Genomic DNA, 22,945 nt, shown 5'->3' with positions numbered 1-22,945 from the left:
GTGTTTACTTTGTTCTGCCTAGAATCTAGCCCCGCCCCCCATTAACCCTCACAGCTTATGTGACATAAAGACAGGAAACCTAGAAAGACACAACTGTGCTAGAAACTTCCCCTGAAGGAGCCCACAAGGATGGACAGGAAACACCAAGCGTAGTGGCATGACGTAGCGGCGCAGCTGCGTGGGCGTGCCGTGCGTCCGTGTGGGCGCCCCCCCCTAGCCTCCACCCTGCCTGCCCGGGTACTATCGGCGTCCACCTCCCGTTAGTTGCAGCACTGTAGACCAGAACTTGCTTGATGATGTCCGCCGGGTCCTGGAGGCATGGTGTGATCGGCGGTAAACCCCTGTACTGAGGCGAATTAGTTGGGAGGTAGAGCTGACCGGGAGCAGCTTGGAAGATAAAGCGCACAAGGCAGTGGAGCCGACGGTGTAGCGGTGCAGATCTGCAGATGAGCTGGAGGCACTTAGCGCGAATGTGGAGCGAATGTGTGAAGTCTAACTGCTGCAGTTAGCACTCAAGTCGCCAAGCTGTTTCAGACGGACGAAAGCTGCATTGAGCTGAGATCCTCGTCCGGACCACCTTGAGACTGCTTTTTTCCTACCTGATTTCCTTTCTGGTCGGTGGACTGAAGACTGGTGAGACTATCTCTACATGAGCTTCACTAACCCCTACTAACTGTCCCTAACCAGGGTAACTTGCTAACAGACCAGTTCGGTGCGATCGTCCACCTGCGTCTTTATACAACTGGTCAACCCTCGGGGCATATTATTCTATTTGGGGGGAGATAGTCTAGATAACTTGCCGTGGCCGAGACACAACATACCCTTATATAGCATATCCTTACTAGAGTCTGTGGACCTCAGCTCTATAAAAAAAAAAAAAAGGTGTCTGATAAATGTATGCATATCCCGCTGGGTCTTAATGACCAAAGACAAAAGTGGGGTAATGAAGGTATATGTAAGGGCTTGCTATACCCCCCCCCTATTCAACCAGGACGGGCTTGAGATTGCTGAGGTCTATGCTATATGAACATTTGATGGACTGTGTACCTATATAAGCTAGTTTGCCTTTCTACATCTATCCCGCGTCTACACGGACTGATCATAGGATATAATCCTCCTTAATCCAATTAAAAGCTGGGATGGAACAGACAACATTTGAATGGGACTGCATATTGAGAGGGGTCTAATAATAGTGGCTACACACTAATTCAACTACCACACTAATCCACAGGTATTTTGGAATTGGTGTATATGTAAGATTGACCCATTCTTTTTGATTGTATTTCTCAAATCTGCATGTGTGCCTTATATGTACTGTACAGGTTTCACTGATATGTGGGGTTTACGAAGATATTCTCACAAGTAAAACTAATTATAGGGAACTACGCGAAACGTTCGCCCCCACACATCACTGAAACAGTCCTTCTTCCACTGTGTAACTCTTGACTCCCTCTTTGAAGTTGGGCATACAGAATAGAGTCGCTGCTTCCCAAATACACACACGTTGTGCCATATAGTACCGCTAATTGCGAGGGAGACATTAGAAATGGGAGATCTCGTTGGTCTCATAGACCCCGGGAACGGGAGTCAACGTTTTATATTGAGATTAGTTAGTTGCCAACAATATTCCTCCAAAATATACTAGAAAATCTGGGGGCACTGGGTCACCTAAAGTTGGCACTGGAAATAGCCCACAGGGGAAAATGGACAAATATTTGAGATCTCCAGTTTCAAAACCCAGAGGTGGAAAGAAGGTTGCAGAGATTGTGGAAGGACTGATAGACCAGCCTCTGCAGGTAGACCCCGCAGTGTATAAACTGGGGGTGCTAGATGCAGATAGGCTGGACACTATATATAACAAATTGGCAAATATACTGGGGGCAGTACAGACCATAAGTGAAACTATCACAGACATTTCCACTATAGTCAAGACTCTACAAACTGATATTGTCTGGATAAGAGATGATATGAATAAAATTAGGTTAAGTATCAAGGATGTAGAAACAGGACTGGCGGAGGCAAAAATAGAACAGACCCAGATGGTCAAAAAAATCGAGTTTGGAGAGGGAAAATTTGCGTGTCAACACGAAATTGACTGATCTGGAAGATAGAGCACGCAGAAATAATCTGAGGATAGTGGGTTTTCCTGAGGGAACGGAGGGGGATAACCCAACTGGATTTCTACAAAAATGGTTACAACAGACACTTGGTGCTGGAGGGGACTCAGGCATGTTCTGTGTGGAGCGTGCCCATAGGATCCCCTTCAAAAAACTGGGTGCTTCGGCGTAAGAGGGAGGCTCCAGGAGAATATAATGGCAATAATATACAGATATATCCGGATTTTTCCAGAGACATGCAAAATAAGCGAAGAGAATACTATGATATAATAAAAGAGAATGCGAGAGTGTAATATTAAATACTCGATGATGTACCCTGCCAAATTAAGAGTGGTGCATAGGGACACAGTTATGTTTTTCAACAATGCCCCAGATGCTTTGGAATGGCTGGATTCAGTAGATAATTAGAAACAAGTATCCTGAGTAGGTGGGTGAGATGGTGGATTGGTTGCGGGGGTGGGGGACGGTTGGGTGCCCATTAGCGGATGGGCGTAGTGTAAGAGGTTGACAGGGTGAAATCCACCAGTGAACCAGATTGGGGAAATGGGGGGGGGGGGGGTTGGGGTGGGGGTGGTGGTAGGGGATGGGGATGGGCGGGGCTGCGGCTGTCACTTGGGGGAGACGGATGGTTTTTCCACAGTTCCATAACGTAATGAATGATAGAGTACTAACATGGAATGTACGCGGACTAGGAAACAGAATAAAACGGGTTACAGTTTTTGACCAGATTACTCGACATCTTCCTGCAATTGTTGCACTATTGGAGACACACGCTGCACCAGAGACTCCAGACTATCTGATAAAGAAATGGGCGGGCCATCAGTTCCACTCCAGATTTTCAACATATGCCCGCGGGATTAGTGTATATGTTCATAGGAACATTGATTATGTTCCCTTAGAACAATTAATTGATACAGAAGGGAGATTTATCTTTCTCTATTGCCGATGGAATGGTAGGAAGTGCATTTTAGCCTTCCTATACATTCCGCCCCCGTTTGCTATGACAGTCCTTAATCAGCTGACTACCTTTATTTATAGCAGAGAGCAGTGTCCGGAGCTGGTATGCAGAGATTATAACTGCGTACTCAACCCAGACTTGGATAGACTATCCACTATTGGAAAGCATAAACAAGGAAACCACCATTTATTTTGTGGGTTTTGTCAGGAAACAGGGCTAATTGATGTTTGGAGATGGCTATATGGGAACAAACAAGTGTTCTCCTGCTTTAGTAAAACATACAATGTCCAGTCTAGAATTGATATAGCCCTGGCCAATAGTGAAATGCTCGTTCTAACTTCAAAAATGAAATACGAGACCCATGGAGTTTCGGATCATTCACCGATGTTATTGGCTATTAAAATGGAGGGTCAACCTGCCATAGTTAGACCATTTAGATTAAATGCTCATTGATTAAGTATTAGAAAAGATACAGATAGGATAAACAAGGATTTGGCCTATTTTTGGCACGTAAATATTGGTACAACACATCCATTACGCGTGGGACGCAATGAAAGCATATATACGTGGGCTGTACTTTGGAATAATCAAAAGGAAAAAAACTGAATTTTTTAAAGAGGAGAAAAATCTGGAAGAAAATGTAAAAAAACTGGAAAGTGTGAGTAGAACACAAAATGACGAAAAGGTGCGAGCCAAATTAAAACTAGCAAATGATCAGTACATAAATTATATGACAAAAAAGGCCCAAAATAGGCTATTCTTCCAGGGATATGAGCATCTTTGTGAAGGAGGTACTCCAGGTAAATTACTGGCCGCTATAATATCCAACCAAAAGGCACCCCAAAAGATTAGACAGATTCTAACAAGTGAAGGTCGCAAATTAGTTAAAACATCGGAAATCGAGAGAGAATTTGTAAAATTTTACAACAACCTCTATCAATCCGAGTCAGACGATGCAGGGACGAATATAGCTGAATTTCTGAAACAAATTGCGATCCCTGCACTGTCTGAACCGGAGACAGTTCTCCTAAATTCCCCTATCCTCGTGGGTGAATTGCAGGAGGCTATAAGGAATCAAGGGTCTACGGCGCCGGCTCGGATGGGCTCCCATTTGGCATATATAAGAGCCATGCCGAGATCCTCCTACCCGGGCTATTACAGGTACTAAATGAATCTGCTACTAGTGGAAAACTGCCCCCGTCAATGAGGGAGGCCGTCATTGCACTGATTTTAAAAAAAGGAAGGGACGGAGCCAATGTAGAGGCCTATCGTCCGATATCTCTCCTTAATACAGATTATAAAATAATTGCTAAAGTACTTGCAAACAGATTTATAAAAGTAATTGCAGGTTTGATACACACAGACCAGACAGGATTTATCCCCGGACGACAAATTCAGACGAATATACGGAGGACATTGATTAACGTGCAGATGGGGGGGGGGGAGAGGACTGCTCCATCCTGTCCTTAGATGCCGCTAAGGCCTTTGACAGGGTAGAGTGGCCCTTTCTCTGGCAGACCATGCACAAAATGAACTTGGGCCAAAGGTTCATTGGATGGGTAAAAAGGCTGTATAATGATCCTGTGGCCAGAATTAATATTAACGGGGTGATATCCTCCCCTGTGAGTTTGCATCGCGGTACACGGCAGGGATGCCCTCTTTCCCCTCTACTGTTGGCATGCAGAATTAGAGCGGATCAGAGTATCGTGGGTTTCGGGGGAAGGGGAGCGGGGGACAAAATGTATTGCTATATTTAAAGGACGGGTGGAGAATTGTTCCACGTGTCATGCAGACAATAGATGAATTCGGCCAAGTGGCTGGGTACGAGATAAATTGGTTGAAATCCGTCCTCCTCCCCCTGAACCGCGTACCCCCAAAAAATGATCTTAAGGTGAAAATCATTTCTCCATTAGATCACCTGGAATATTTAGGTATAAGGATTGGTAGTTCTATTAGGGACTATAATAAATTAAATATTACTCCCTTGGTAAATAAAATAAAGGAGAGGGTTAGGGTTTGGCAGAAACGGCCTCTTTCACAAATTAACAGAATCGCACTGATTAAAATGATCCTGTTACCCTGGATACTGTATGTGGTCACCCCCCGCCCCGTCTGGATAGATGATAGTGTCTTCAATTTGGTTGATAGATTGATCAATGACCTGGTATGGGGCAGGAAGAGGGTTCGAATTAAGTTAAGGTACTTGTGTTTGGCAGAAATTAATGGTGGCCTCGGCCTCCCACATTTTCAGAGCTACTATTTATGTTCACAATTACAATGGTGCATTAACACCGGGGATGGTTTATTGATACCGTACCTTATTAGACAACAGCAGTGCCCTATACAGAATATTTCCAGCACATTAGAGACCGGGTTGTTGGGTCGTGATGAAAGTGTTTGTCCTATAGGCTTTATGCTGCAGAAAGTCTGGAACAAAACAAAGGTTCTCTTACAGGTTATGCACGTCCACCAATGTACCCCGCTATGGGATAACCCCCTATTAAAGGAGTTCCTTGCGATAAATGATAATAACTATTGGACCCGGAGAGGGATCACAATTTTTTCACATATATGCACCGCAGGAAAATTGAAGCCTATAGGGGAACTATTGGGTGGTTTGGGAATAGGAATAGAGTTGTTGTTTACGGGAGAAAATACATTGGCACTACTCTGATGGACATTTTATTACTATAGGTCAACAGGTCTTAATAGATGAATGTATTATATGTATATATTTTGTCCTGTAATTGGATTTTTTATATTGGGAGATATGGAAGATATATATACTTTGTTCTCTTTTCTCCATATATTTGTACATTGTTTATTATTGGAAAAATTAAATAAAATTTATTTAAAAAAAAAAAAAAAAAGGATGGACAGGAAGGAGATCAGCAGAAGAATATTAGACCTCACCTTGGAGATCATCTCCCTGCTGAGCGGAGAGGTAAACCTTTCTAGATTTCTCTCCTCTTTATTGTATTCTGGAACCAGTCAGACATCGGGAAGGAGAATCCATCATAGGAAGTGATAGGAAGAGGCTCCTGGAGAACGGCCTCCAGACCTTCCAAGGGACGGAGAAGCTGAAGATCGGTCAGTGATGGGGGATGTGGAGCCATGAGGAGGGAAGTAGGCAGGTTGTCCCCAGGAGATGGCGGCAGTGTGGCCTGGAGGGAGGATTTCTACCACTAGTCTGACATCTAGATGATACTAGAAGAAGGAGGCCTCCACTACGTCTAGAGGAAAGAAGGCTTCTCCAGAACATAGAGGAGCAGTCTTTACTGTAAGAGCAGGGGGACTATGGAGCTCTCTGCCAGAGGAAGGGGGATGGGGAATTCTCTAGAAGAGTCCAGAAGGGGCTGGAGGGGAAGAATATTCCAGCTTCTAGGGACTAGATTACTGGAGATGGGGCCATGATCCCGGGAGGGATTCTGAGGGGAGATCTGGAGTCAGTGTCTCTCTCCATCCACAGGATTACACCCTAGTGAAAAATACACCGGGGAGGACTCCCATCATCCAGGAGTCAGGAGGGTGGACCCCCCATCATAGAGCCTTCCCCCCGATACATGAGCAGAAGATCCTATAACTTACCCACAAGATGATGGAGCTGCTGACTGGAGAGGTGACACTGCTGGGAATACTGGGAGGTTCTCCAGTAACAGTACTGGAGGGGTTTGGGTGATGACGGTGTCATTGTGTTGTCAGGTTCCTGTAAGGTGTCAGGATGTGGCGGTGTATTTATCCATGGAGGAGTGGGAGTATATAGAAGGAGGATCTGTACGATGACACTATGATGGGGGAGCACCAGCCTCTGACATCTCCAGGTGAGAGGAGACCTTCCTGATGATAGAGGTTTAAAGATTCCCTGGATACTACTCACATTATCTCATATATAATATACTCTGTGTGTTATCTCCTATAGGCTCTGACTACAGTAGGAGAAGTCCCCCCGAGAGATGTCCCCGTCCTCTGTATTCCCAGGACTGTCCAGAGGAGAAGCTCCCAGAGAACCATCAGGTAGATGGAGTTGAAGTCTCCCCAGAATCTGACCAGAAAGGGACTGAACCAAAGATCATTTCACATTTCTCTTCTTTACGATGAAAATCTGATGGATATTAAGGCTGAGGTTAAAGGGGTTCTGCACTTTCAATTAACTGATGATCTATCCTCTGGATAGATCATCAGCTTCTGATCGGCGGGGGTCCGACACCCGAGACCCCCGCCAATCAGCTGTTTGAGAAGGCAGCGGCGCTCCAGCAGCGCCGCGGCCTTCTCACTGTTTACCGCCGGGCCGCCCGCCCACTGACGTCACGACTTGTATCAACTAGAGTGGGCGCGGCTAAGCTCCATTCAAGTGAACAGAGCTTAGCCGCGCCCACTCTAGTTGATACAAGTCGTGACGTCAGTGGGCGGGCGGCCCGGCGGTAAACAGTGAGAAGGCCGCGGCGCTGCTGGAGCGCCGCTGCCTTCTCAAACAGCTGATCGGCGGGGGTCCCGGGTGTCGGACCCCCGCCGATCAGAAGATGATGATCTATCCAGAGGATAGATCATCAGTTAATTGAAAGTGCAGAACCCCTTTAAAGATGAAGAAGAAGAGGAGACGGATTTATGGGGTAATCAACAGGGTAAGGAGGGGGCTGTCATGGGTCACCTGGATACTACTCCCATCATCTCATCATCACATATATATAATACAGTCTGTGTGTTATCTCCTATAGGTTCTGACTCCAGAGAAGTCCCCCCGAGAGATGTCCCTGTCCTCTGTATTCCCAGGACTGTCCAGAGGAGAAGCTCCCAGAGAACCATCAGGTAGATGAGATTTCTGTAGACCCTCTATAGACTGGTGTCCTGCAGCTTTATCCAGCAGTGGTGCAGTGCAGGTTATGGTCATCTTCTTGTCAGCTACTGGAGGTTTCATAAATTGTGTTCAGCTTCCACCTCTCTGGCCGTCCACTTGGCAGTGGATATTCAGAGTGGGTAAGCGTAGAGTTCTGCTGAGAAGATGTAGATCAGTCAGATGCTCGTAAGGCAGAATGCTGACATGTGTGTCAGGGACAATTGTCCTTACATCTCTGATTGTCGGAGTCCCAATTATTGATATGAGCGCCCAGAGAGCTGACACAGACACCAGATCAGCTGAATCCGGTTCTATCTTTATTGACACAATAGGTTCCTTTTTATCTGTCCAGTTTCATATGTTCCGTAACCAAATAAGGTAAAGATTTGCAGTATATCCAGCAAAGCGGTTATGTGTTTGTAACAGGTTAATGTGTGTCTTTTACTGAGGAAGCGGCGACCCCGGCGCTGTGCCTGGAACATTAGACTTATATATTCAGTTACGTTACTAGCAGCATGAGAAAGCCTTCTGTTTCTTCTTGCAGAATTCATCCTCGGTTCATAAGATGGTGTCCCGATACAAAATGGATTCCAATCTCTCACATGTGTAATAGAAGTGGGTGACTGAGGAGTCGTGGAGGAGGTCTTGCTGTCAAGGCTCGGTTCACACAGCGGATGTTGCATTGATTGTGGTGGAAAGGATTGTGGCTTTAACCCATTCAGTGTGGTTAATCTGTAAGTGGGTGCCCACTGTGGTTCCATGTTCTGCCTGCGCCGATGCTGTATCTAGAAGGGACATATGTTTTCTTAGGGTCTACAAGTCTGTCAGTAATTGACCCCTGGTGGTCTTAGGCAAACCCTCTGTCCTAGATTTTGGGAGAGACTTCAAAAGGGCTTCCAAGTCTGTCAGCGAGGTTCGGATTGATTCCTTTACGATGCATCGGAGAGAAAGAAAGAGACAGATACAATGTCTCCAGGTGTCTTATATGTCCATACGGAGTGTCTCCTGCCCCCAGTACTATACCAGAATGAACTGGTCTTCTCCAGTATGAACCATCCTATGGACACAGATACAATGTCTCCAGGTGTCTTATATGTCCATACGGAGTGTCTCCTGCCCCCAGTACTATACCAGTATGAACTGGTCTTCTCCAGTATGAACCATCCTATGGACACAGATACAATGTCTCCAGGTGTCTTATATGTCCATACGGAGTGTCTCCTGCCCCCAGTACTATACCAGTATGAACTGGTCTTCTCCAGTATGAACCATCCTATGGACACAGATACAATGTCTCCATCATAGGAAGTGATAGGAAGAGGATCCTGGAGAACGGCCTCCAGACCTTCCAAGGGACGGAGAAGCTGAAGACCGGCCACCGCTCAGTGATGGGGGATGTGGAGCCATGAGGAGGGAAGTAGGCAGGTTGTCCCCAGGAGATGGCGGCAGTGTGGCCTGGAGGGAGGATTTCTACCACTAGTCTGACATCTAGATGATACTAGAAGAAGGAGGCCTCCACTACGTCTAGAGGAAAGAAGGCTTCTCCACAACATAGAGGAGGAGTCTTTACTGTAAGAGCAGGGGGACTATGGAGCTCTCTGCCAGAGGAGGGGGATGGGGAATTCTCTAGAAGAGTCCAGTAGGGGCTGGAGGGGGAAGAACATTCCAGCTTCTAGGGACTAGATTACTGGAGATGGGGCCATGATCCCGGGAGGGATTCTGAGGGGAGATCTGGAGTCAGTGTCTCTCTCCATCCACAGGATTACACCCTAGTGAAGAAGACATCGGGGAGGACTCCCATCATCCAGGAGTCAGGAGGGTGGACCCCCATCACAGAGCCTCCCCCCCTGATACATGAGCAGAAGGTCCTAGAACTTACCCACAAGATGATGGAGCTGCTGACTGGAGAGGTGACACTGCTGGGAATACTGGGAGGTTCTCCAGTAACAGTACTGGAGGGGTTTGGGTGATGACGGTGTCATTGTGTTGTCAGGTTCCTATAAGGTGTCAGGATGTGGCGGTGTATTTCTCCATGGAGGAGTGGGAGTATATAGAAGGAGGATCTGTACGATGACACTATGATGGGGGAGCCCCGGCCTCTGACATCACCAGGTGAGCAGAGACCTTCCTGATGATAGAGGTTTAAAGATTCCCTGGATACTACTCCCATTATCTCATATGTTTTAAGGCCGATTTATTGGCCTGTATTTGTGGGAGGGGCTATGCCACGCTATTTAGGCTCTGTTCCCCCTCCCCTACATCCTACGTCTGCTCAACACAGATCGTGGCCATATCGGTGTGCGTCTGGTCTGTTGCCCTACTGCTCCCTATCCACACCGTGCGCTGTGTACTCCGTTTTCACGTCTGACTCGGTCGCCCGCCTTCCCAGGTAAGTTGCCGCCTCAGTCAGCGGCCCGTTGCTCAAAGTCCGGTCGGCAGCGCCGACTCCCCAGGTAAGGGGGAGTCACGCTGCACCGGAGCGAACTGCCTGGATGCATCGGCTCCCACGCGGCAGTTTAGGCAGGGTGCAGGGGTCAGCGTGGTCCCGAACTTTTTCGCAAATGTCTGGCACAGGCCGCTGTGCCATTAGTGAGGCAGGTTATTTGGTTGGGTTTGTTGTACTTACCTCAGTGGCCTCTCCGTCTGGTGTCCTCTCCTGCTGTCACCGGCCGCTTGCTTCAGTTCAGTCGGCGTCCCAGGCTCCTTCCTGTTTGGCTCCATTCGCCCCCGGTAGCCACAGCTGAGAATGCAGGACGGGGAGCTCAATACACAGGGTGTAGCAGGTCTTGAGAGTGAGCACCCTCTGGTGGTCACTCCTGCTACTGCAGTAAAAAAAAAAAAAAGAGGAGGTTGAATTGGCACGATGGTGTGCGTGTATATGTATATATATGTATGTATATATATGTGTATGTATGTATGAATATATATATATATATTAAGGATGAAACAACTGCCCTGCACACTTTATTAGGTAGGTTCAATCACCTCTAGTACGCATTCACCACGTCATTTCGTTTCCAAACCTCCGTAGTTTACGCATCGTACGCACGTTTTGTTCGTCAATCTCGTTCACATCTCCAGTCATGTTCAGCCGTTCCTTGTCTGTTTATGTATGTTTTCTCCATTTTCTCTCTAGGGACGTTGCTTCTTTTCAGGTCCAGCGTCATTTCCAACAGGTCGTATAGGGCAGTTTTCAGTGCTAGTTTCACCTTCTCATTTTCGTTGGCTAAAAAAAAAATAAAAAAATCTCACGGTTTTATTTAGATATTCTCTTCATTCCCGCTATTTGCTTCTTCCGTGCTGTGGGTAAGTCAGCTCAGTTTGTCGGTGGCGGTATTCATTGATCACGGGGTTACGTTATTCACGTTGGCATGCCTACACACTCCACGTCGTTCGGTGGTAGGGTTGTCACTGGTGCCCAGTCCCGGGTCCCGTGTTGTGCCTCATTCTCACGTACTGTATCCACAGGATCATGTCTCATACCTCTGACATCGTGGAGGCCTCGGTCAATGAAAATACCACCAGGTTGTCCGAAGCGGGTAGCATCCCGTCACTGCGGAGTTGGACCATACCGAGGTTGATGGCAGAGCTGTCCAAGAGGGGTATCCCATTTACAGCATCAGCCAGAAAGGCGGAATTATACCGTCTTCTCATGTCTTCTGCGAGTCCTCAACCTCAGGAGGAAGTCTCGATGGCCACAGTCCAGACCTCGCTCGCTCAGATTCACCTCATGCTAAATAATCTTACATCATCAGTCACGGACATCCAATCCAGATTGGACACAGTCGAGTCCCGGGGTGCCGTTCTCACTCCTCCGGGTCCAGAGCTGGCTATCCCGTCCACATCCGCAGCGGGGTGCACCGGTACGACAGTCTCGGTTCCTAATATAACCCTCGCTCATTTCATACCGGCCAACATCAGGAAAGATATTCTGGAAGGCAGGGACGTCAATTTGGCTTCCCTGTTGATTGCTACTCGGGATTTCTCTGACAGCAAAGTCATCGCGTGCGGTGATGTCTCAGTAGTACTCAGGGGCCGCGATCTCAGGCTAAACAGGAAGCTTACCATCCCGGAGTTCCTTTTAGCTTTCAGTCTGTATAGAGACGTGATTTGTTCCGTACGGCCCGACTGTAGGGAAGAGCTAGATCTTTATTTGTTTAGGGTGACCGAATTGGGGTTCAAATATGGTGGTAGTTCGTTCTATGATTATCACTGCTCTTTCTCAGCTAAGGCTGCGGCGGCCCTCAGTCAATTTCAGTTTCTCACAAATTGGGCTAATATCGACACTGAGATATTCTGCAGACACTTTGCTGGTCTTAGGGCTCCCGCTTGTTCTCTGTGTCAATCTATCTACCACACAGCAGAATGGTGTCACAGGGCTGCCTCAAGTGCCGATATTAGCTCTCCCGCACAGCCGTCTAGGCACCCTGATCCCCAGAATACCTCAGGTTTAGTCGACAAATTGGGAAGGCCCATTCAATATCTTGGCAGATCACAGATCTGTAATAATTTCAATTTTTCCTCCTGTAATTATAGTCAGTGTAGGCTGTTACATGTTTGTGTGAAATGTTTCAGAGCCCATCCCAAGTCGGTCTGTACATTAAAAGCAGATAAGTCGTATCTGAGTGTCCTTAACGTTGATTGTCTGCTGCACTTCTTACGCAACCACCACGACCCTAGCTTCGTACAGTTCCTCATGTCAGGGTTTAGATCAGGTTTCCACACTGGCCTAGTCGCTTTACCCGAATCATCTTATGAGTGCAGGAATTTATTGTCAGCGGAGCTTCACCCTCAGGCAGTGGATGAACTGATTTCCATCGAGTTGACTAAGGGGTTCCTAACAGGCCCCTTTTCTTCTCCTCCTTATGCGCGGTGTAGAGTCAGCCCCATAGGCGTAGTCACAGGCAAATTCAGTAACAAACAAAGGTTGATCATTGACTTGTCAGCCCCACACAGTCACGCCACCCCCAGCATTAACTCTCTCATACCCTCCGAAGAAGTCAGCATGAAATACTCCTCCATAGATCAGGCCATCGCTATCATATTGCAGTTAGGACGTAGCTCCATTCTGTCAAAAGCTGATATATCTGATGCCTTTAAGCTACTCCCCATCAGTCCCACTTTGTGGCAGTGGCATGGTATAAAGTGGAGAGATCTTTATTATTTTGCCTCTAAGCTCACTTTCGGTTCAAAAAGCAGTCCTTGGTTGTTTGACAAACTGGCCCAGGCTCTCCACTGGATACTAGTCAACGAGTTCCATTGTAGTTTTGTTATTCATTACTTAGACGATTTTCTGTTGTTGGAACGCCCCGAGTCCAATCCGATAGCACTGCAGTCGCTGCTGAACTTTTTTCACCAACTTGACATTCCCGTTTCCCCAAAAAAGGTCGAAGGTCCGTCCCCAGTTATTACTTTCTTAGGTATCATTCTGGACACAGTAAACATGGTCGCTAAGTTACCGGAAGACAAACTGGACAGGATTAGGTTCACCCTCCACAATTTCACACAGACCAGAACCATTAAAAAAGTTGAATTACAGTCTCTTTTAGGCATGTTAAATTTTGCTATGCGAGTCATGCCCCAAGGCAGGCCATTCGTGTCACGACTACTAGCTCTCCTTCCTTCAGCTCCCTCCCAGGACAGCCTCGTTTACCTTGACGATCAAATAGTAGCCAACTTAGCCATGTGGGACTATTTTCTCAGTAGCTGGAATGGTATTTCTCTCCTCATCCCGGTGGTGTCCAATAGTTCCCCTATAGTCTTCTCTGATGCAGCTCCCAGTTCTGGATTCGCAGCCATTTTTGGCACACATTGGCTAGCGGACGTATGGCCTGACGAAGTCAAGATACTGCCAGGGTTTCTTCAGTCTTCAGCTTCCTGTGAAATTTACCCCTTGAGTGGACCGGTCACACGGTATTGTTCATTTCCAACAATGCAGCAGTTATGGATGTCCTAAACAATGGGTCGTCTAAATCCCCGCAGGTGTTGCCCTTCCTCAGACGACTAGTGCTTCTTTCATTACAATACCAGTTTCGCTACACATGCTCACATATATCAGGACAGAAGAATGTCGCAGCTGATGCGCTGTCTAGAGCTAATTTTGGCCATTTTCTCGCAGGTATCTCCCGACGCAGACGCCAGCGGAGCCACAGTCCCTCCGTTCCCTTCTCTGGTTTGGACATAAACTCTCACTTAGCCACAGCTCGTTCTCTACTGGCCAAGTCCCTGTCACCCAACACGGCCAGGGCTTATCAAACAGGTTGGAGAACATTCCTTAAATTTCAAGACAAATTTCCCCAAGGCGTCCTCGATTTTACCAACTACATCCTGGCCTTCATTGGTTATTGTCACTCTGAGTTGAATTTGTCACACTCCACAGTCAAGTCTTACTTAGCCGGTGTGCAGCATTTCCGAGCCTCCAGTCAACCAGTAGCTCCCTCACTGTTCTCCATTCACGTAGTCAAGGCTACACTTAGGGGACTTGATAAATGCGATCCTAACACGCGGCCGGGCCGCCAGGCCGTCACCCGGAAATATTTAGTCAGTTGTCTGACATGTTAGACCGTAGCCCTTTCGGAGCCCAGCAAAGTTTAGTGATAAAAGCAGCCATATACCTGGCTTCCTGAGACCAGGGGAGTTTACCTCAGCCCGTAGCAGCCGCAGGTATCTGACTGTCGGACAACTGAAGACTGACACTGACAATTTCATTCTCTCGCTCGTGTGCACCAAAACTTCACAGACAGGCCCTCCTACCCAGATCACGTACTACCCAACCACTCACCGCTGGTGCCCCGTTCAAGTGTTACACAAGTTGTTAAGCAGTATTGACAGTTCATCACCTCAGAGGCCACTTTTGCCTTTCAATGCAGCACACCTCACGAGCTCCCAATTTGTTTCACATGTCCGCTCCCTGATGGCCAACTTAGGCTTAGACCCGGCATCCGTCTGCGGCCACTCCTTTCGGAATTGGCGCCGCTTCTGCAGCATCCAAGAACCGAGTTCCTGCTCATGTCATCAGAAAGTTAGGGCGCTGGCACTCCTCCTGTTATTCACGATACATACCTCACCCGAACGTTGAAATGTCTCACGCCTGTCAGAATCTTGTACTATGAATGCGGTTCGTTAATAAAGTTTTCTGGTAGCTTGCTTTTTGGCCTCCTTCAGTCATCTCTACGACGTTGCGGTTACGGCACAAATCAAACCGTTTAGTTAACTACTGGTTAGGGTCCCAGTTCAGGGGTAGCCCCGACCACAAATAATATACTCTGTGTGTTATCTCCTATAGGCTCTGACTCCAGTAGGAGAAATCCCCCCAAGAGATGTCCCCGTCCTCTGTATCCCCAGGACTGTCGAGAGGAGAAGCTCCCAGAGAACCATCAGGTAGATGGAGCTGAAGTCTCCCCAGAATCTGACCAGAAAGGGATTGAACCAAAGATCATTTCACGTTTCTCTTCTTTACGATGAAAATCTGATGGATATTAAGGCTGAGGTTAAAGATGAAGAAGAAGAGGAGACGGATTTATGGGGCGATCAGCAGGGTAAGGAGGGGGGCTGTCATGGGTCACCTGGATACTACTCCCATCATCTCATCATCACATATATATAATACAGTCTGTGTGTTATCTCCTATAGGTTCTGACTCCAGAGAAGTCCCCCCGAGAGATGTCCCCGTCCTCTGTATTCCTAGGACTGTCCAGAGGAGAAGCTCCCAGAGAACCATCAGGTAGATGAGATTTCTGTAGACCCTCTATAGACTGGTGTCCTGCAGCTTTATCCAGCAGTGGTGCAGTGCAGGTTATGGTCATCTTCTTGTCAGCTACTGGAGGTTTCATAAATTGTGTTCAGCTTCCACCTCTCTGGCCGTCCACTTGGCAGTGGATATTCAGAGTGGGTAAGCGTAGAGTTCTGCTGAGAAGATGTAGATCAGTCAGATGCTCGTAAGGCAGAATGCTGACATGTGTGTCAGGGACAATTGTCCTTACATCTCTGATTGTCGGAGTCCCAATTATTGATATGAGCGCCCAGAGAGCTGACACAGACACCAGATCAGCTGAATCCGGTTCTATCTTTATTGACACAATAGGTTCCTTTTTATCTGTCCAGTTTCATATGTTCCGTAACCAAATAAGGTAAAGATTTGCAGTATATCCAGCAAAGCGGTTATGTGTTTGTAACAGGTTAATGTGTGTCTTTTACTGAGGAAGCGGCGACCCCGGCGCTGTGCCTGGAACATTAGACTTATATATTCAGTTACGTTACTAGCAGCATGAGAAAGCCTTCTGTTTCTTCTTGCAGAATTCATCCTCGGTTCATAAGATGGCGTCCCGATACAAAATGGATTCCAATCTCTCACATGTGTAATAGAAGTGGGTGACTGAGGAGTCGTGGAGGAGGTCTTGCTGTCAAGGCTCGGCTCACACAGCGGATGTTGCATTGATTGTGGTGGAAAGGATTGTGGCTTTAACCCATTCAGTGTGGTTAATCTGTAAGTGGGTGCCCACTGTGGTTCCATGTTCTGCCTGCGCCGATGCTGTATCTAGAAGGGACATATGTTTTCTTAGGTTCTACAAGTCTGTCAGTAATTGACCCCTGGTGGTCTTAGGCAAACCCTCTGTCCTAGATTTTGGGAGAGACTTCAAAAGGGCTTCCAAGTCTGTCAGCGAGGTTCGGATTGATTCCTTTACGATGCATCGGAGAGAAAGAAAGAGACAGATACAATGTCTCCAGGTGTCTTATATGTCCATACGGAGTGTCTCCTGCCCCCAGTACTATACCAGTATGAACTGGTCTTCTCCAGTATGACCATCCTATGGACACAGATACAATGTCTCCAGGTGTCTTTTACAGTATGTCCATACGGAGTGTCTCCTGCCCCCAGTACTATACCAGTATGAACTGGTCTTCTCCAGTATGAACCATCCTATGGACACAGATACAATGTCTCCAGGTGTCTTATATGTCCCTACGGAGTGTCTCCTGCCCCCAGTACTATACCAGTATGAACTGGTCTTCTCCAGTATGAACCATCCTATGGACACAGATACAATGTCTCCAGGTGTCTTTTATATGTCCATACGGAGGGTCTCCTGCCCCCAGTACTATACCAGTATGAACTGGTCTTCTCCAGTATGAACCATCCTATGGACACAGATACAATGTCTCCAGGTGTCTTATATGTCCATACGGAGTGTCTCCTGTCTCCAGTACTATACCAGTATGAACTGGTCTTCTCCAGTATAAACCATCCTATGGACACAGATACAATGTCTCCAGGTGTCTTATATGTCCATACGGAGTGTCTCCTGCCCCCAGTACTATACCAGTATGAACTGGTCTTCTCCAGTATGAACCATCCTATGGACACAGATACAATGTCTCCAGGTGTCTTTTATATGTCCATACGGAGTGTCTCCTGCCCCCAGTACTACACCAGTATGAACTGGTCTTCTCCAGTATGAACCATCCTATGGACACAGATACAATGTCTCTAGGTGTCTTATATGTCCATACGGAGTGTCTTCTGCCCCCAGTACTATACCAGAATGAACTGGTCTTCTCCAGTATGACCATCCTATGGACACAGATACAATGTCTCCAGGTATCTTATATGTCCATACGGAGTGTCTCCTGCCCCAGTACTACACCAGTATGAACTGGTCTTCTCCAGTATGAACCATCCTATGGACACAGATACAATGTCTCCAGGTGTCTTATATGTCCATACGGAGTGTCTCCTGTCCCCAGTACTATACCAGTATGAACTGGTCTTCTCCAGTATGAACCATCCTATGGACACAGATACTGTGCTATCTGTGGTGTTACATAGGACTGCATGGGATATCTACTACATTATCTGTACTCAGTTATAACTGTGTTATCTATGGTGTTACATAGGACTGCAGGTGACATCTACTACATTATTTGTACTCAGAGAGTTATCACTGTGTTATCTGTGGTGTTACATAGGACTGCAGGTGACATCTACTACATTATCTGTACACAGTTATCACTGTGTTATCTGTGGTGTTACATAGGACTGCAGGTGACATCTACTACATTATCTGTACTCAGTTATAACTGTGTTATCTATGGTGTTACATAGGACTGCAGGTGACATCTACTACATTATCTGTACTCAGAGAGTTATCACTGTGTTATCTGTGGTATTACATAGGACTGCAGGTGACATCTACTACATTATCTGTACACAGTTATCACTGTGTTATCTATGGTGTTACATAGGACTGCAGGTGACATCTACTCCACTATCAGGGTATGCAGTGACCGGGCCACAGGGGCAATATGTGAGTGTTGGTGGGCTGATAATGGTAGTAGGTGTTTTCTCACGGTTAGCAGCGCTCGCTGGGCCGCGTGCGGTAAAGGGAAGGACAGCACCAGTTCCTTCAGGGACACTCTGTTGTCCAGGGATTCCCGCCAGATGGTGGTTGAGGTGCCCTTGGCGGAATGGTTTAAGGTGCCGTGGAGGCAGGGTCCCTGGTGTGTTTGACGCCAGCACCGTTAGGTGCAAAGGAAGGTGGTAGAAAGAATGAGGGGTCAATGGTTGTGAACAACGGAACTTTTACTTGATCAGTTGTCTCGGAGCAGTCAGTGCAGGTCATCTATATGGTAACGATGATAATCCAGATATGGTCTCAGCTGTAATCCTGGTAACAGGCTCGGCAGAGATAGCTGAAGGGTTTCCTCTTGAACAGGTGGGAGAGGTTCCTTCTTCTCTCTGTCCTCAGCAGGTCCACACTCAGCACTCAGGTCCTGGATATAACTTCTTACTTGTAATCAGCAACCAACAGGGCAGTCCCCCTAACGGCAGGCAAATCCTCTGCTCCATTCTTTGTGCAGGACGCCTTCATATACTCCGATCCACAATGTCCATAGAGGCATGTGGTAATAGACAACCACGCGTATAGTCGTCCAGCTGTGTCCAGGTGCTTTTAGGCTTCTCCCGGTCTGGGGTGCTGTGGAGCCCATGAGCTAATGCTGCTTGTACCTCCACTAGACTCTCTCTATATCCAGACATGGACTCTCTGGTCTGGGCTAGGTTGCTGTAAGGACTTTGTCCACATTCCCTCAGCTTGGCCATAGCCAAGGAGCTAAAGTGGCAGCTACATTCTGGACTTGTGCTGTTCGCTCCTCACACATCCACTAACTTCCTCCCTTCCTCTAAGATTACTTCCTTTCTTCTTCATCTGCCTTGGCACACCCTAGGACAGTGATGGCGAACCTATGGCACTGGTGCCAGAGGTGACACTCAGAGCCCTCTCTGTGGGCACCCGCACTCTGGAAAAAGTCTATGGTCTACCAACATGCCTTAGACTTTTCCTGCCATTCATCAGCGCAGGCGCACTTTGAACAGCGCAGGCAGCGCACTGAATGTAGGCAGGCTATTATAGCTAAATGATAAAGTACATAGAGGATATACTATACCTATGTAGTATTCAGGGTAAATTGCCGTGCTGGCACTTTGCTATAAATAAGTAGGTTTTGGGTTGCAGTTTGGGCACTCGGCCTCTAAAAGGTTCGCCATCACTGCCCTAGGATATATATATTTATGTGGTGACAGCACCACCTAGGCGTGAATGGTTGTAATGACATGCTCAAATAAAACGGCCTGTTATAAGGAATTACAGTTCACACAGAAATACATTGACAGGTTTAATACAGGGCCCACACTGCAGGTATATCCCTGGATCAGTCTCTGGGTCGGGACAGATGGATTGGAAGGTTTCTCATTTACATTGTGTTCATGTTCTTCTATATCTTCCAGAACCACATTCCGGGCACCAGGCGGATAAGTGGAGACATACACCTAGAAGCCTAGAATGTGTCGGCAGATCAGAACCATGTGGCCCAGTATCCTTCTGGAGATATGGTCTCCAGTACTGCGCACAATACTCCAGATGAGGTCTCACTAGTGCTCTGTAGAGCGGCATGAGCGCCCCCCTCTGTCTACTGGTAATACCTCTCCCTATACACCCCAGCATTCTGCTGGCATCTCCTGCTGCTCTATGACATGGTCTGCCTACCTTTAAGTCTTCTGAAATAATGACCCCTAAATCCCTTTCCTCAGACACTGAGGTTAGGACTGTATCACTGATTGTATATTCTGCTCTTGGGTTTTTACGTCCCAGGTGCATTATCTTGCACTTATCAACATTACATTTTAGTTGCCAGAATTTTGACCATTCCTCTAGTTTTCCTAAGTCCTTTTCCATTCGGTGTATCCCTCCAGGAACATCAACCCTGTTACACATCTGTGTGTCATCAGCAAAAAGACCCACCTTACCATCGAGGCCTTCTGCAATGTCGCTGATAAAGATATTAAACAATATGGGTCCCAGGACCGAGGAAATTTCTCCACCTCAAGCTGTTGGCATGGTTTCTGAAGGAGATAGAACTTCACCCCCTCCAAGTTCTTCTCCTGTCGTCACTGCGCACCCACAGCGCCGGACTATTGCTGAAGCAATTGGGGCCCAGTTGAGGCGGGAAAGGATTGGCAGGAGAGGTACGGCGTGAGCTGATGAAACACGACGCTCTCCTTATAGAGGAAATGCTGGTTAATAAACATCTTGCACATGAATTCCGCATCATCTGTTTGGAGGGGAAGGCGTCCATGGACTCTTCTAGTGAGAGCTACCACTTCTTGTTATATCTAGTGCCTTTAATGGAGAAAATGACAGACAGTCAAAGACTGTATTTCAAAGGACACATGCACTTACTGCTCTGTGAAATTCTGAACCAACCTTCACCTCAAACACAAGCAGGCATGCATCAACCTACCCCACTCTCACAGCCGGGCGGGTATGTCCACCAAAACCCTGCTCCAACCCCTTCTGATGGCACTGAATATACGACTGTGAAGGAGGAAAGGCATCGAGCAGCTCCTGCTGTCAGTCTTCTAGGTTATCACAGACCTGAGGAGCACTGATAACCTGGGCTGTAGGACCGTGACACCTCTAGTCCTGAAGAAGTCCTGAAGATAGAAGCAGAGGTTTGTGTGAAGGCCGTGTGCACATTTTGGGACCATTTGCAGAATCCTTCATCTCTATTTTATGTTTTACACAATTTTCTGATTGGTTTCTATGGTTTCCTTCTTTTGCCTCTTGCAGCTTCTGCAGGAAGTCCGTCTGTCATATCTCATGGACAGCCCCTTCTGGACTCTGCTCAACCATAGTTGAGGTGTCCGAGCCATCAGACCTCACACACCATTCTGCAGCTGCCTTGTACAGAGTATACAAAAATGGAAATCAAAACCTTGTTCAAAATACTTTTTAGGCCAAAATACATAAAATCAGTCTTCAAAAAGCCTGAACAGTTGTCCCTGTCCTTTATTAAGTAGATGTCCACTGTTCTAAATATGGTTCCCTGAGGGTTCTTCTGTATTTATCTACAAGACGCTGCCCTTAAAGGGTCGATAAGTAGTCCTGCCCCTGTGTTTAATGAAGAGAGTGCTGTAGAAAAGAACTAGATACCCTGAGCTTCAGGCTCTGAGTGGCTCAACCTATGGCAGCGACCTAGTCGATGCTACAGTCCTCCCAGAAAAAGGTAAGGGCTGTGCAGCAGCTCATAGACTGAGGATGAAGCGTTACCTCCTGTGCTCTGCTCCTGCCTGTATGCGTTACCTACTGTGCTCCGATCCTGCCTGTGTGCTATCTCCTGTGCTCTGCTTAAGCTATGTGCACTAGTTCCTGCTCTCTGCTCCTGCCTGTGTGCGTTACCTACTGTGCTCTGCTCCTGCCTGTGCGTTACCTCCTGTGCTCTGCTCCTGCCTGTGTGCGTTACCTCCTGTACTATTCTCTTACCTGTGTGTTACCTCCTGTGCACTGCTCCTGCCTGTGTGTTACCTCCTGTGCTCTGCTCCTGCCTGTGTGCGTTACCTGCTGTGCTCCGATCCTGCCTATGTGCTATCTCCTGTGCTCTGCTTAAGCTATGTGCTATATCCTGTGCTCTGCTCCTGCCTGTGTGCGTTACCTCCTGTGCTCTGCTCCTGCCTCTGTGCGTTACCTCCTGTGCTCTGCTCCTGCCTGTGTCGTTACCTCCTGTACTCTGCTCCTGCCTGTGTGTTACCTCCTGTGCTCTGCTCCTGCCTCTGTGCGTTACCTCCTGTGCTCTGCTCCTGCCTGTGTGTTACCTCCTGTGCTCTGCTCCTGCCTGTGTGTGTTACCTCCTGTGCTCTGCTCCTGCCTGTGTGTGTTACCTCCTGTGCTCTGCTCCTGCCTTCATGTGTTACCTCCTGTGCTCTGCTCCTGCCTGTGTGTGTTACCTCCTGTGCTCTGCTCCTGCCTCTGTGCGTTACCTCCTGTACTCTGCTCCTGCCTCTGTGCGTTACCTCCTGTGCTCCGATCCTGCCTGTGTGCGTTACCTCCTGTGCTCTGCTCCTGCCTGTGCGTTACCTCCTGTGCTCTGCTCCTGCCTATGTGTGTTACCTCCTGTGCTCTGCTCCTGCCTGTGTGTGTTACCTCCTGTGCTCTGCTCCTGCCTCTGTGCGTTACCTCCTGTGCTCTGCTCCTGCCTGTGTGTGTTACCTCCTGTGCACTGCTCCTGCCTGTGTGCGTTACCTCCTGTACTCTGCTCCTGCCTCTGTGCGTTACCTCCTGTGCTCCGATCCTGCCTGTGTGCGTTACCTCCTGTGCTCTGCTCCTGCCTGTGCGTTACCTCCTGTGCTCTGCTCCTGCCTGTGTGTGTTACCTCCTGTGCTCTGCTCCTGCCTGTGTGCGTTACCTCCTGTGCTCTGCTCCTGCCTCTGTGCGTTACCTCCTGTGCTCTGCTCCTGCCTCTGTGCGTTACCTCCTGTGCTCTGCTCCTGCCTGTGCGTTACCTCCTGTGCTCTGCTCCTGCCTGTGTGTGTTACCTCCTGTGCTATTCTCCTACCTGTGCGTTACCTCCTGTGCTCTGCTCCTGCCTGTGTGCGTTACCTCCTGTGCTATTCTCCTACCTGTGTGTTACCTCCTGTGCTATTCTCCTACCTGTGTGTTACCTCCTGTGCTATTCTCCTACCTGTGTGTTACCTCCTGTGCTATT

The 22,945-nt window shown here is 47.7% G+C and overlaps 1 protein-coding gene across 11 annotated transcripts; it reads left to right on the top strand.

Moving 5' to 3' along the window:
* Positions 1 to 208: 208 nt before the first annotated feature.
* LOC122935876 lies at positions 209 to 21,814 on the top strand. Of its 11 annotated transcripts, none has more exons than XM_044291791.1 (10): positions 209 to 633; positions 6,545 to 6,694; positions 6,778 to 6,896; positions 6,995 to 7,089; positions 7,791 to 7,881; positions 15,195 to 15,289; positions 15,393 to 15,447; positions 15,542 to 15,632; positions 16,205 to 16,394; positions 20,157 to 21,814. In XM_044291791.1, the coding sequence occupies exons 3-9, from the start codon at positions 6,863 to 6,865 to the stop codon at positions 16,281 to 16,283; spliced, it is 540 nt and encodes a 179-aa protein (XP_044147726.1). In that variant the 5' UTR covers positions 209 to 633; positions 6,545 to 6,694; positions 6,778 to 6,862; the 3' UTR covers positions 16,284 to 16,394; positions 20,157 to 21,814. The 11 variants fall into 11 exon arrangements, with proteins under 11 accessions (XP_044147726.1, XP_044147728.1, XP_044147725.1 ...); XM_044291792.1 differs by lacking the exon at positions 209 to 633 and adding an exon at positions 6,049 to 6,165; XM_044291793.1 differs by lacking the exons at positions 209 to 633; positions 7,791 to 7,881 and adding an exon at positions 14,028 to 14,168 and having other exon boundaries at positions 6,041 to 6,694.
* The last annotated feature ends 1,131 nt before the right edge of the window (positions 21,815 to 22,945 follow it).

This window comes from Bufo gargarizans, chromosome 4 (genome assembly GCF_014858855.1).
Source record: "Bufo gargarizans isolate SCDJY-AF-19 chromosome 4, ASM1485885v1, whole genome shotgun sequence".
NCBI lineage: Eukaryota > Metazoa > Chordata > Amphibia > Anura > Bufonidae > Bufo > Bufo gargarizans.
The sequence above is the reverse complement of the archived record's forward strand: the minus strand, read 5'-3'. Positions and strand labels throughout refer to the sequence as shown.

Excerpts from the sequence above, each read along its gene's own strand:
- LOC122935876 (XM_044291787.1), top strand. The coding sequence starts at position 11,382 with ATGTCTCATACCTCTGACATCGTGGAGGCCTCGGTCAATGAAAATACC. Across the intron at positions 11,773-15,194 it reads ATCCGCAGCGGGGTGCACCG|GCTCTGACTCCAGTAGGAGA; the intron begins GTACGACAGTCT and ends TATCTCCTATAG. Across the intron at positions 15,448-15,541 it reads TTTATGGGGCGATCAGCAGG|GTTCTGACTCCAGAGAAGTC; the intron begins GTAAGGAGGGGG and ends TATCTCCTATAG.